The sequence below is a fragment of the Passer domesticus genome, chromosome 1 (genome assembly GCF_036417665.1).
Source record: "Passer domesticus isolate bPasDom1 chromosome 1, bPasDom1.hap1, whole genome shotgun sequence".
In the NCBI taxonomy this organism is placed as follows: domain Eukaryota; kingdom Metazoa; phylum Chordata; class Aves; order Passeriformes; family Passeridae; genus Passer; species Passer domesticus.
In genome coordinates, this window is record NC_087474.1 from 103,508,954 (window position 1) to 103,523,167 (window position 14,214).

The 14,214-nt window shown below is 40.2% G+C and overlaps 1 protein-coding gene across 1 annotated transcript; it reads left to right on the plus strand.

The window, feature by feature from the left end:
- Positions 1-81: 81 nt before the first annotated feature.
- Positions 82-13,656, plus strand: LOC135307722 (cytochrome b5). Its single transcript, XM_064432138.1, has 5 exons — positions 82-274; positions 9,450-9,578; positions 11,253-11,282; positions 12,269-12,303; positions 13,133-13,656. The coding sequence occupies exons 1-5, from the start codon at positions 131-133 to the stop codon at positions 13,209-13,211; spliced, it is 417 nt and encodes a 138-aa protein (XP_064288208.1). The 5' UTR covers positions 82-130; the 3' UTR covers positions 13,212-13,656.
- The last annotated feature ends 558 nt before the right edge of the window (positions 13,657-14,214 follow it).

The window sequence follows — 14,214 nt, forward strand, 5'->3', positions numbered from 1 at the left end:
GCCAATGGGAGGCCGGCAGGGCGGAGGGGCGGGGCGGCGGCGGGCGCTGATAGGGCCTGCGGCGGGGCCCCGGCGCTGTGCGGGCTGTCGGCCTGTGGTGCGTGCGCTGCGGTGCGGGGCGGGAGCGGCGATGGTGGGCTCCAGCGAGACCGGGAAGGAGTCGTGGCGGGGCCGCTACTACCGGCTGGAGGAGGTGCAGAAGCACAACAACAGCCAGAGCACCTGGATCATCATCCACAACCGCATCTACGATGTCACCAAGTTCCTGGACGAGGTGGGTGCCCGCGTGGCCGGGCTCGCTGGCGGCTGCTCGGCTCGCCGCGCCCTGCCCCGGCGGGCTGCCGGCCGCCCTCGGGGCCCGGGAGCGCCCTGGAGGAGGAGCCGCGGGGCGGGCCCGGCTCGGGCGCCTCTCGGGCAGGGGAAGCCCGCGAGTGCCGCGCTCCGGCTGCGCTGCTGTGCGCCCGCCCGAAACTTTCGGAGCTGAATTTCCTGTAAATAAGGACGAGGTGAAAAAACTGGCGTCAGTACTGAGGGCTGAGATAGGTGGGCTGGCTGCGTGAATCTTGGCTGCCAAGAGTGGGGCTGCCTCTTGCTTTGGTGTGCCAGCTGAAAACCGAGTTAAAAGTGAAAACTCAGCTGGGACCCAGAGCCGTATTATCTTGTGAACTAAAGGGTCAGCAGCTCCTCTCTTGACACTATTGTAGTGTGTGTTGTATTGTGGAACAGGAAAGAGGCTTCACAGAGTCGAAGTTCACAGAAATATCACAGGTCTTGGGGTTACTCTGACAGTCACAGAATCACAAAATAGTTTGGATTGGAAGAGGAGTTAAAGCTCATCTCATTCCAGCCCCCTGCCAAGGGTAGTGACACCTTTCACTAGACCAGCTTGCTCCCAGTCCTGTCCTTGCACAGGTCCAGAGATGGGGGATTCCCAACTTCTCTGTGCAACTTGCGCCAATGCCTCACTCCTGCTTCAATGTAAAAAAATTCTTCTGTATATCCAGTCGTTGGTAAAGCCACTTGGTCACAGTGGCTTGTGCTCCTATCTGCCAAATTTGTACATCCTGGGTACCCTTAAGAGCTGGGTGGTCTTTTTTTGCAGGACATGGCATTACATACAGGCAGCCAGCTTCAGAAAATTAAGGTGGCTCTCACTGCTGCCCTGATCCAATCGGTGTGGGGATGCAGTGTGGTGCTGCAAAGCTGCACCAGTTCCAGCTCTAGTGTAGACACTAGAGTCAAGTTCAGTTCCTTCGGCTGTGTTTTGTTGGGCTTTTTCCTTCCTAGTTAGTGATTGATGGTTTTGATCTCTGGCAGACAGCAGTTGGTGTAATCATTGATAGTCATGGTTAATAACCAAGCATTTTAGTTGTTGGACTAAAACATTATTCAGTGGAAATGCAGAAATTAAACTGCCACTTTTTTTTCAGTAATTGAATGCTGCTGGGATTTAGATATTTTGAGTTTTCTCCCTTGCTCTGTATTCCAGTTAGCAAAGGTAGAATCACAGGATCAATTTAGCTGGGAAAGACCTCTGAGATCTCATCCAGTCTTTGACAAAACAACACTGTCAGTTAGACCATGGTAGTAAGTGCCACATCCAGTCTTTCCTTAAAACTGTCAGGGACAGTGACTGCCACCTTTCTTGGTGACCCATTTCAATGTCCAATCACCCTTTCTGTGAAGAAATTCTTCCTAAAAGCAACCAATTAAAAAGTGTATGGTAGACTCACAGTAGTGTCTTAAAGAATACAATTTAGATGGGTAGAGACATGATGGATTTTAAGCATCAGCAATTCTGTAGCCCCATCTTGATTGTTGTGCTTGTAAACACTTCCAATTCAAAGAAGAAATGGAGCATTTTGCAAAGGAGGCTTGACAAGCGATTTTTCAAAGGCAGTGTTGGCACAGGTAGTATTTCATTCTTAAGCTGTGTGTCAATGCAAATTGTTTGGCTTTTCAGCAAGGCAGATTATGAAACTGATCTAGTGACTCTTCCTTCATTATTTCTCATCTAGCTCTGCCCCTGGTCATCTTCATCCATTAGTTATGGACATCACTGTGTGGCTATGCAGTCAGGGCCAAATTATAGAAGCTCTGGAGGAGAATGCAGCATTTTGTGTAGTCTGCAAAACTGAATTATCTTTTGGGAGCTTGATCAGTTTTGATTGATACATGATCATATTGTTTGTACATATTGTTCAGATTGAAGAGGCAGAAACAAAAAGACCCACACCTTAGAAAAACCCTAAACCTAACCCCACCCAAGAAAAAAAAAAAAAAAACTGGACGAAAAAAAATCCAGGATCTAATGAGCTTTTGAGTTAAGTAGTTGCACAGCCTCTTCCTGCAGTACATATGGTGAAATTGGTAAATATTCAGAGGCATCACCTTATGTAAATCTTTCCAAGAAAACCTCATTTTCATCCTTCAGGACAAAATTGATAATTTGGCAGCATATCAAAAGAATTCAGTTTGTAAATATTTAAAAAGTTGGGTTTTGGACAGTGTGGGGGATGTCTTGAGATGCTCTGGTAAGCACAAGTCAGACTTCAACTTCACATTAGACAACTTTCAATAGAACATGGCTCTTTTTGAGCTGAAATTTCCAAGACCTTCTGAGATAATGAATGAGACTGTTTGAAATAGTTACCTAAAATATTTTAAGTCAAGCTACAGTCCTAGGGAAAACTCTTTGACATTTCACTATTCATTGTGTTGATGATTTTTCTTCTGGAACTCTTTGATTAAGATACTTGATAGTATCTTTAATAGCGCTTTTTTAGCCTTTTTTTTTGAATGCTTTTGGTACTTGGTTAACTGATCAGTTGTTATGCTAATTCTTTTGGTACTGTCAGACACCCTGAGGCATGTGACAGCTGAGGAGGAATTGAAGCTATCCTGTTTCTGGTTCATTCCAGAATCCAGTAAACCATACTCAAAGTGGGGATTGTGTTAGCTGTTTCAATAGCATCAGATGTATTTCTTGCAGTTTCTTTCGGAAGTAGAAAAGCTTAACACATTTTAAGACTTTAATGAGGGCTACTGAAATTTAAGTCCAATAGTATTAAAAAGGATGGACTGCTAAAGTGTCACCTCACTCATGCTCTTCCCAAGTAATACATAAGTATCAGTTTACTGATGAGTGAAGAGCTGGGAACCACAGCTAAGTTCACCCATACTGTTTCTAAAACCAATAAGCCATCTTTGAGCTACTGCATTAACCTATGGAAATATTTTCTTATTAATAATGAAGTTGAAAACTTTGCTGTGCTTCAATCTTGAGGTCACCTTGGAGGCTCTTGTGCTTAAAAAGTGAAAGTGTGGTGCTGTTTTTCTCTCCATAATAGTAGTTAAAGGGTGTACTCCCTCTGTCCAGCTGTTGTGTCTTCATGGAGCTTGTAGATGTTCAGTGGAACTTGTTTGGCTTTGGGGAACAATCAGCCTCTGTGAACACTTGATTGAAGTCAGATAGGAAATGGGCTGGGGATGGTGACACGTGGTATGTGTTGGGAGTGGAGGCATTGCATGGTGTGACCCATAGTAGCTTAGCTTCCTAAAGGACAAGGCTTAAAAAAGATCGTATGAAATACAGAAAAAGTGCTGAATGAGGAAACAATTGTGTGCTTTGATATCTTCTCTATGGGGTTAATGAAGATTCCAACAGCTGCTTTTTTTAATCAGTTTGATTTTTTTTTGTTTTTGTTTATTTTGGTTTTTTGATTTTTATTTTTTAAGTGGCAGATCTTGGGGAAAATTCATAGCTTGAATATTCATCTCTGAATTTTCTTTAATTTTCCAAGTTTGGGAAAAGCAATCAAGAGACCTCAGTTTTCAGAATGCATTATTTAAAAGGTCTTGGCAAGAAAGAGTATTCTAGAAACCAGAAACTTTGATGTTGTTTGTCATTAAAGGCTGTCAGACCTGTGTTGCAGAAGATTTGGGAAACCTTTTCCTTAGCTTCAGGTCTTGTGCTTTATCTCCATGGAGTACCCATGTACCATGCAGTGGCTCACTTGCCCTCCTGCCCAGTGCATGGGGAGGAGAATCAGTAAAAGGTCCATTTTGTGGGTCAATATAAGAACCATTTAATAATTGAAATAAAGTAAATGTAACAATAATGGTTAATAACAAGGAGAGAGAGAGAAGTGTAAAACCCAAGAGAAACAAATGGTGCAGCATGTACGGGTTCTCCACTCACTGACCGATGCCCAGCCTGCTCCTGAGCAGTGATTGGTGGCTCACAGACAACTCCTCCCAGTTTATGGATGGAGTGTGACATTCTGTGGTATGGAATATCCCATTTTGGGTCAGCTGTCCTGGCTGTGCTCCCTCACTGGCAGTGTGTGGGACACTGAAAAGTCCTTGACTTAGGTGAGCACTATTTGGCTGCAGCTAAAGTATCAGTTCATTAACAACATTATTCTCATCCTGAATCTGAAGCATTGTAGTGTACCCTCTACTAAGAAGAAAATGAACTGTATCCTAGCTGAAACCAGGATAAGATCCTGTGTCATTTAAAGGAAAATAGCTACTAGAAATGCATGTGTACTCACAGCAGGATGTCATGGCTATATCTGTATTGTAGATAATTACATATATAAGGAGTTTCTTGTTCTGCTAACCAACTATGCCATTCATTTAATATTAATCTAATACAGATTTATTTATATTAATTCAATTAACCTAAATTCAATTAACCTGGTGGTCTAAGAATTCAGAAAAAACATTGGTAAATATTTTTTTTTCCATACAGTATGAACTTGTGCATCCATAGCACTTTTCCTAAACTTCTCCTAGAATGGACAGCTGCCACTAAATGTGTTTTGTAATGCTGGTTAAATACAGTGCAAAAAGCAAATATTGTTCTGTTGTGTCAGAATAAAAAATGTTATTTTCCCTTTGTGGCAATAAGTTACATTCATGCAGTGTGATGGTGTTGTGGAGGAGTAGCATAATGCCTTCCATGTTTAAAGTCATGATTGGCTTGCGTTGAAAGATGCCTTTATTGGCACACTTGGAGTCTGCCAGTGAACCATGGGACTTGGTCCTGCAGAACCTTGCAGTCTGAGGATTGAATCCAGTGTTAATGCTTTCTTAAGCTCTGGTGAAGCTTGCAGGAGAATTTGGAAATGTTTTAAGAGATAGCACTTCAGCATTTATATGTGAAACTCCGCAAGCTGCAACTGTTTGTAAGTCAGGAAATGGGCACTGTTGTGGTTTAACCTCAGTGCAGCCCCTTGGTGGGATGGGGAAGGGAATTAGGGAAAAAAGATAAAATGTGTGGGTTGAGATAAGAACAGTTTAATAACTGAAATAAAATATAATAATTGCAATTAAAAGGGAGGCAAAAAGAGATGCTAACCCATGGCCAGCTCCTTGCAGTTTGTGTACTGGGCATGATATTCTGTGGTATGGAATACCCCTTTGGCTGGTTTGAATCAGCTGTCCTGGCTGTGCTCCTTCTTGGCTTCCTGTGCACCTTCTTGCTGGCAGAGCATGGGACATTGAGAAGCCCTTGAATTAGGGTAAGTGCTGCTTAGCAGCAACTGCAGCATCAGTGTGTTATCATTGATTATTCTCATACATCACTGAATCCAAAGCGTAGCACTGTACCAGCCTCCAAGAAGAAAATGCAACTCTATCCCAGCTGAAATCAGGGCAGGCACCAAGCTACTGGGTATTTCATTTGCACTTAATCTAAAAGCCTAATGTTAGTTTTCAAAAATACACTTTCAGAGTGAGATCTTCTTTTCTTGACTCCTGACATTTTACATGAGCTGCCACTTTCTGTCCTGAAACTTAAATAGATGATAGAAAAAATTTGGAGGACTCTTTTCAGACTGAATGGAAATGCCCTTGAAATAAGCAAGCATTTGTCTGTCTGTCCTGCATAATATAGCTGAAGTTCTCTGGGTGTTCCTGGCTCTTTCACTGCCCCTTTTCTGCTTTTCATTCCTGTAGTGCAGAAGGGGAAATGTGAGTTTGAGACTGCCACTAATGGAGACCTTTGCTGATCTTCCTGAAAGTTAAATTGGACCCTAGATTTCATTCCTTCAGTAAAGGAAGGGAGAGGGCACATGAGTTGCAAATTAAGGTAGTTATGATTTAATAGAGTCTTGAACTCTGACACTGAGAAATCTGCATGACCGTAGCAAAAGGGGGAGAAAAGGTGGTATTCAGGATGAGGTGAGTTGGACTTTTGACCCAGATGAGAGCAGCAAGATTAACTGCATATTTGCCTTATCTAAAACTTTCTAATGTGCTGCTGTTAGGAATTCGTCTGTGCTCTGTACTTGTGCTGGCTCTGTATCGGTATTTGTTATGCATATAGCTTACATTATTTGTTATATTGGGAATGTCCTAGCAATGAGCTAGGCTGTCTTAATTTATCATCAATTTATTATCATTTTTCATTTCCCCTGAACTGCAGTTTTACCTGCAAGAACTCTTAGTTTATTTTTATCAAGTGGATTTTGGTTTAGGAGTCATTATCTGTATCGCCCTGTGGGCTTTCCAGTTCCAGGGTCTATCCAGAGGATCTTCATTAAAGTAGCAGTTCTGGTAGCAGGCTTTGTTTACCAGGCAGAATCATGAACAAAAGCCTTGTATAAACAAGCTTTGGGAAACTCATCCAACCGTGAAAGATGCTCATTTTTTGATAGAAGAGTCAGCTCTTGCCCTTTGTGTGAGACATTACAGTTGCTCCCTTTCATTAGGGGAGGTGAAATCTTTTCATTAATTATGTGTATTATGTGCTAGTTATTTCCAGAGGGTTTGTAAGTTCATATCATTAAGCAGAGGTGGCATCAAAAGCAAAGTGTTTAGTTTCAAAGTACGTCCATCAATGTCTTGTAGATTGTAATTAACATTATCTGGCTTAAGTTTGGAATGCTGTGTGTGATTTTCCATACTTAGCCTTGCTCATGTCATAAAAAAAAAAACAACAAAAAAACCCCCCAGTTTTCCAGCTGTAGTGGCAGAGGTCAGGGTGAATTTTTCTTCTTCAGCTGACCTGTGATAGTCAGAGGGTTGGTAGAGAGTACTGGTTGCAGTCACTGTCTTGATACTAATATTGTGGTTTTGTAGACAGAGGGATCAGTTGCTAATTAGACAAAAAACTAGTTCTACAGAGAAAAGGTGGAGTGCCTCTGTGGTACTGCCCATACTGCTCCATGATGGCTTTGTACTGGCACAAGGGAGGGATTTGGGAGCACAAGTTAGTACATGAGCATTCTGTAGCTGGCAACCTGCAAGTAGTTTAAGTACTCCATGAAGTAATTTTCATGCAGATGCAGTTATGTTGGCTAGGTATCCACTTGTTTGGCTGGATGGTGGATTTTTTTTTTTTTTTTAGTGAGGTATTGTAGACCATGTGATCTTTGACTTGCTGGAGTAACTGGTATTTTATGTACTTGTATGAGTAGGGTTTGGGTTCATTGTAGTGCATGAGTAAGAGTTTACATACTGCTTATGCTGCTGGTGCTTTATGGATGGTTTAACTTTGGGGCCTTTTGCTGCTTGTTGATACCTTGTTTTGTCAAGCATGTTTTCCAAGGAGTTGTGCCACCTTTTCTGCTGAAGTTGGTACATATGTTTTTCTACTTGGAGCGGCACAATTCTTTAGCATGGATTAAAATGCCCAAACCCACATTGCTGAAGAAATTCTGTGAAAATTTAGTTGAGGTCATGTCTTGGAGTGCTGGTTAGACCCAAGTTCAGCTTTTCAAGTGCCATTTCAAGGCATTGAACTTGGGTACTCCCTCAACTTTTGTCCAGTCCTTTCCCTGAATACTTACCAGAATGGATTCAAGGACAGATTTTGGTGAGCATGCCATATTTGCAGGTTGCTTGCATAATCTTTACTCTGCTAGCACTCTTCTGACCTTTTTTGGCTCAGCTGCTGCGTCTAATCTCTCTATCAGTTGCTTAATCTTGCTTTTGCTTAGTCATGGTACGGATCCTTTACCCTAATGACTGTGGTATGTTGGCTCTTTTAAAAACTCTTGTGGTTTTTTTTTTTCTCCTCAACTTCCTTAATCTGTTAAAATAAATGTCTGCCTTTAACGTGAAGATTCAGATTATGGCGTTCCAGTACTGCTGGAAATTCATAGTAGTAGTTTGGTTCAACTGTATGAACAAATACTGGTTTTGTCAGAAGTTTTGATATGCGAGTAATAGGAGGATTTGAAGTGCTAACCTGAGTTGCCTAGACTAGTAGAAATGCCATTTCTTTAACCTGTGGGCTTCTTGGTGAGCTGTGCTCCCTACAACATCAACCTAAATTATGGAAATTTTGCCTATTTTCCATAATGTTATATCTTGTACTCAGAAGCATTAAAACCTGAATTGAGTTTCAAAAGCCTTGTGTCTTCTCTATTACTGGTAAAATGCTAATATCTATTCCATGGTTGGCTTAATCCAAGGCAGTACTAGTAAGTGCTTTTAACTTGTTTATCTAATCATTCCCAATGTTTATGTAACACTTTCCTGCTTGAAAGTTGAGTGGTGAATTTTTGTGGCATGTTACCTGTTACATGAATAAGTAACTTGGAGCTGAGGAAATGCACAGAACTAGAAGCTGTAATAGGTATTGCAGTATATTCAGGCAGAGTTATTTGACAGATAAAAATGCTCTTCATAAAACCCCCAAAGTGCATCCTGGGGAAGAATAAAAGTTAATGGAGAACAGGGGCTCATGTTAAAGGAATGGTGATGGATTGAGGTATTAGAAGATCCTGGGAGATGACTTCTCTGTATCTCAGGGGTTTTATCAACAATGTGGTTTTGGGATTCCGTAGACTATGAAAACCAAATTGCTATACTAGGGTGTTGAGTGAGCCTTCAGTTGTGCTTAATCACTTCCAAAGGAGCTGTCTTACTTGATATTTGTGCCATAATTTGTTTTGGAAGGACCTTTAAACTTATCTGGCCCACCTCCCCACTAAAACCAGGATTAACTAGGAGGTCAGATTCCTTAGCACCTTGCCAGCTTGTTTTGCCAATGCTTGATTCGCATGTTGTGAACAGATTTTTTTATCTTCCTGGAATGTTCTTGCTGCAGCTAATACCTTTTTGTCATTTATCCTTCTGCTGTATAAAGCAATGCTTGGGTAAAAATACATGTTTCCTAAATAAGTGAAAACACAGAATATAACTTCAGATGATAGTTGTGCTGTTAAAAAAGACTGATTCCCACACAGCTTTCTAAATGCTTTAGTTGCGTTTAGTTTCTTTGCCAATGAAATAGAGACTTAGCTTCCTTGGTTTTGGCTTTAGAGAGTACAAAAAGCTCTCTAGTTATTCAGAAAGGCTTATGTTTGCTCTGGAAAGTGTAGCAGCTGATTTTGCTCTTTTTTTAAACTTTAGAAATGTAGAAATGCAAAATTTCCATTTCTATAATTTGAAATGTATTTCAGTAACAAATTTAAACTCATTGAAATTTGCAGCACCCAGGAGGTGAAGAGGTCCTTAGGGAGCAAGCTGGGGGAGATGCTACTGAGAACTTTGAAGATGTTGGCCATTCCACAGATGCAAGGACACTGTCAGAATCCTTTATTGTTGGGGAACTTCATCCTGTGAGTATATTATGAGTGTGTATCCTTACTTTTGTGTTTGCTATACTGCTTTTGCATCTAGTTTCTTGTCTGGTAATTACTTCAAAACCAAGAACTGCTAGTTTGGTTTGGACCTGCAGCTGTTTGTGGATGGACCTAGGTTTGATATAGTTCCCCCAGTGTGAAGGGATTTGATTAGTCTAGCATAGGGATAGTCACATCTTTTGGTGATTTAAATTGCCTTGCAGCTTAGTTCTTGAATAAACTGAACATGGAATAGTGTCATTTCTAGTATACACTGTCAGCTTTGTAATGAAACTCTGTAACCCTGAAGGTGGTATGTCAGAATTTCTAGACCTTTTCTTATGCCACTATGCAGAGTGACTACTTAACAACCACTTTCATGCCTTCACCATTGTAAATACCTATCTGCCAGGCTTCCACCTGCATTGAAAAGTGCAATCCTGGCTCTTTATTTGAATATCCAGAAAAGGGTTATTATAAGCATTGTACTTCTAGTTTGTTGCTCTGTCTTCTCCTCTCTCTCACCTGCCATTTTTAGCTGTATCATGGTTCCCTACTAGTGGGTGTCAGGATTGTTTATGATCAGTTCCCACTGGATCATCTGTCACATCCTCTCTTTTATACTGTCCATCCCATTTCCTGTACTTTTAATGAGCACCTTTCTGCTGTCTCAAGTTTTGAAGTATTTCTTTCTAGCTACAGAGCTGCTGCCTTGGCTTCCTTCAGCTAGGCCACAATTAAACTCTCCTCCATCTTAATAGCTGAAAACCACTGTTTGGAGGTTTAGGCTGTTGGAGTGCCCATCTGCTCTACTGCCTATTCCTGCCTCTTCTCTTTTCCTCTTGTTTCATGTATGTTTTGGGGTAAAAATCACTGTCTTGAGTAGCCTGTTGCACTGTAAGATTCCTACTCTTGTTTGTCTCTTTTGTCTCAGGTCATCTCTTGATAAATATTATTAGTCTAGCTTGTCCTAATAAGAAGTGGTTTGGCTCTGATGCACATTTGTGCATTTGTGGCTTTGCAGGCTTGCCATCTCTTTCTGATGCCACTAATGTTGTTCTTAACATGGGTATCAGTCAGTTCTTCTGTGTTTGGCAAGTGCCTGTTATCACTTGGTATGGAAGAAACACCTTGGTAGTGTAATGTACAAATACAGCACTGACAGGATTATATACTGGTAGGCTTTTTTTTTTAAATGAATGTGACTGTGCCAAGCAGAACTTTGAGTTTATGAAAGATCCTTAGATTTTGGGACCTTTGGTCCAGTGGACATTGGCACAACCAGTTAGTTGACTTTGCCTGATAATATAAGTACAGTAAGCAGAATCAATATGATTGCAGTCAATGTATAAGCTAAGGTTATGTACTCTCCAGAGACAAAGGCAATGTGAAAACATGGGCACAAAAAATAATAAAATTTGTTGGAGGTTCAGGTTTCACTTCTTCATTGCATAGTGGGAAGTATTATTTAAGGAAGTGATCTTGTTTATGTTAGCTCAAAATCAATCACTGACATCTGCTCCCTTTCAGGTCTGTTTTTACCTAGGGAAAAATACCTACACATTAACAGAATGAATTGCAAACTGAATTTAGTGATAAATTGTGTGAGTTTAGTTTTGTTTTCAATGCTTCATATTTTGTCTAAATGTTTCTTGCTCTTTTCTCTTGCAGGATGATAGATCCAAGCTTCAGAAACCAACAGTAAGTGTGTTTCTTGAAATGCCACATTATTTCTTTTGGGCATTACAAACAGTGACCTACTGTCTGTGTATGAATGGTATATCCCCAGAAAAAGTAATAATCCAGTTTAAGTGCAATGTTTCAGATTTTAAATCTCTTAGACTTGTTGATACTGCTTCAAATTGTTCTTTCCCTTAACCATTATTTTCTTTGTGTGGCTTCAGATTTGGGGGTTACTAAGTGTGTAACTAAGTGTAAAATCCTTCTTTTATTTAAATTAATTGCAAATGTTTTGGTACCAAAGCAAGTAATTTTGCAGTGATGGATCATGCACCACTAAATTTAGGTAGGGTTTTAATGCTTGTTTTTTTTAAAATAAACTTAGGGTCATACACAAGTAGAGTTACTCAAATTAACGAGTCTTCATATAAATTGTGCACATGTACCCAGCTGGGATTTGGCCTTGTTAGTGCTGCTTTTTCTGTGGAAACAGAACAAGTCCAAATCGGTATCAGGAACAGCTGTAACAATTTGACTGATTCTTACACAATCTGAAACACCACACTAAAGCCCCTGAGTTTAATAAGGCTTATAGATGTGAATTAGGAGCTTTTTTTATGTTGTTTTGATATAAAAAAATATTTGTGAATTGATTCCAAGTTTTTTCAATTTGATTTTAGTCAAGGAAAGGATTTTTGTCTTACAGATGACTGAAACTTTTCAAATGTAACCTGAGGTTGAAGTCAGCTTCACAGAAAACTTGCAGCAAAATTCTTGTTGATAGTGTTTTAGGAACTTGATGCAATGTTAGCTATGGAAACTGCTACTGGCTAGCTTATAATACAACAGAACTGCTGTAGGAATTAGAAGAAAATGCTTCCCAAATGCATGCACTGAGTTGTTTCTGAATTAGTCTCACTTGATGAGTTTTGAGAAACTGTGAGGCTAGTCAAGGTGGAGGGGCTTGTCTTCCTGAAGTAACTATCTTCTTATGCTTTGCTTTCCAGGAAACTCTTATTACCACTGTTCAGTCTACTTCCAGGTACAGTATGACATCTGATGTCAAAGTTCCTCATGATTTTCTGAAGGTTAAAGAGCTGAATAGCTTTTATCTGCTGGAAGCTAAGTTATCAGGGGGTGGTGCATGAAAATTTCTGTTCTTTGTCAAGTCCAAGTTGGCATCTATGTACCACTTCATAAGTGGCAGCTTACTAGGTAGCTATTTCTCTCTTATTGGCAGGTGTCAGTATCTACCAAATGGTTTGTTTGGCACAGGCCTTTACTTCTGGAGTCTGCCACATAGAGGGAAGACTCTTTAGTGCTGTTGCCAACTATTTTACTGACATGGATGGCTCACTTTTAAAATTTGCTACTGCTGTTGCATCTAAGGGAAATAAGAGGATTCTTTGTGTAAGAAGGAAGATATGTCAGAATTGGGAGGGGGGTGCAAAACTCTTCGGAATCCCACTGAATCAAAAACTTTGTGTAGTTACATTCTGCTGACAGTGCCTACTGCGAAACCTTGGAGGACTCTTCTGTGATCCTCTGGGTGGGGAGTTTAGTGTTTAGAAGAGTCATGTGATGCTGCTACTTGAATAGCTTTTGGATGAATGACATTCTGAGCAGCACACCATGACTTTAAATGTGCCTAGGGTTTTACTCTTCTCTAGTATGCAAACTTTTTGTAAGCTTTAGTACAAAGCCTTACTGTAGAAGCTTCTTCCCTTGTCTTGAGTACTACTGGCCAATCCAGGTGCTCTGTTGCCCTGGAGAAGCTAGAAAGGACTTCTTTAAGCAATGACTTAATTTTTTCTTGTTATAACTTGCTGGTTGTCACTTCCTAAACTGCTTTTCCAAAACCTTCCCTTTAGTTCATGGTCCAACTGGGTGATCCCAGCAATAGCAGCGATTATCGTGGCCCTGATGTATCGTTCCTACATGTCAGAGTAAGCGCCTTACTGAGAAGTAATGCAAGAAGAGAATACCTTCTCTGGAAGAAAATATAAGCAATCCTAACCCAATATGTTCCTGGAGAAAAGCCTGATGTCTGAAGAAAAATTCAAGTTTTTCAGAAAATGAAACAATTCTTTTTCTGCTGTGCACTTTTCTTAATGTTGCCTTCTTATATGCTGCTGTGAAGTGATAAAAAGGCACCATTTCTCTTTTTGTATAACACTTTTATTCTCTAATGAATTACTTGATAACTGTATTGGTTTCTGCGGTAGAATACTGTTTTGTATGTAACACTGATTCTGGTTATTTCTCTTTAATCTGTAGTAGGGTCATTAGGACTCTCTTTACTTATACATTTTACAGCTTTAAAAAACTACCAAAACTGTGTACATGTACACAACTTAACTTAAAAAAATCATGTTGTCTTTTTAAATGTAGTATGAATTAAATGCAAGTTAAATGTAGTGAATAAAACTGAATGGAGTTAGAGGTGCCTGGAAGTGGGTTGGGCCCTACCAATCAGCTATAATGAGCTGGGGTTTTTTCCTCCTTTTTTTTTTTTTGACAACTCCTCTTATAGTGTTTGTAGGTACTCCTACTAGCAAACTGTTCTGTTTGTCTGCCATTCAAAAATTCAGGTGAAACTCAATGTTTGGCCCAATTATGTCTGTCTCGTTTTTGTGAAAAAAGGCAGAAAAAAGTAACTGCTACTAAATAGTGCTGTTCCTGCCAAACACTCAGGTGACTGTAAAATTGTTCTGGAAGAAATTTTCGATAGTCTTCAGCTGTGTCAAGTACATTTTCAGGGGAAAAAATGATAAATCTATTTCTGACTCTTCTGTTGTGCGCTTTGGTGCTTTACTATGAAGAGGCGACTGTTTTTACTGCTGAGTACAAGATAACTACAAGTTTGCATTTTGTGGTGAACATTTTTAGTCATATGTAAATGATCATGAATAAAAGTTTAATTGGTTACACCTGCTGGCTCAAACACCTTCAT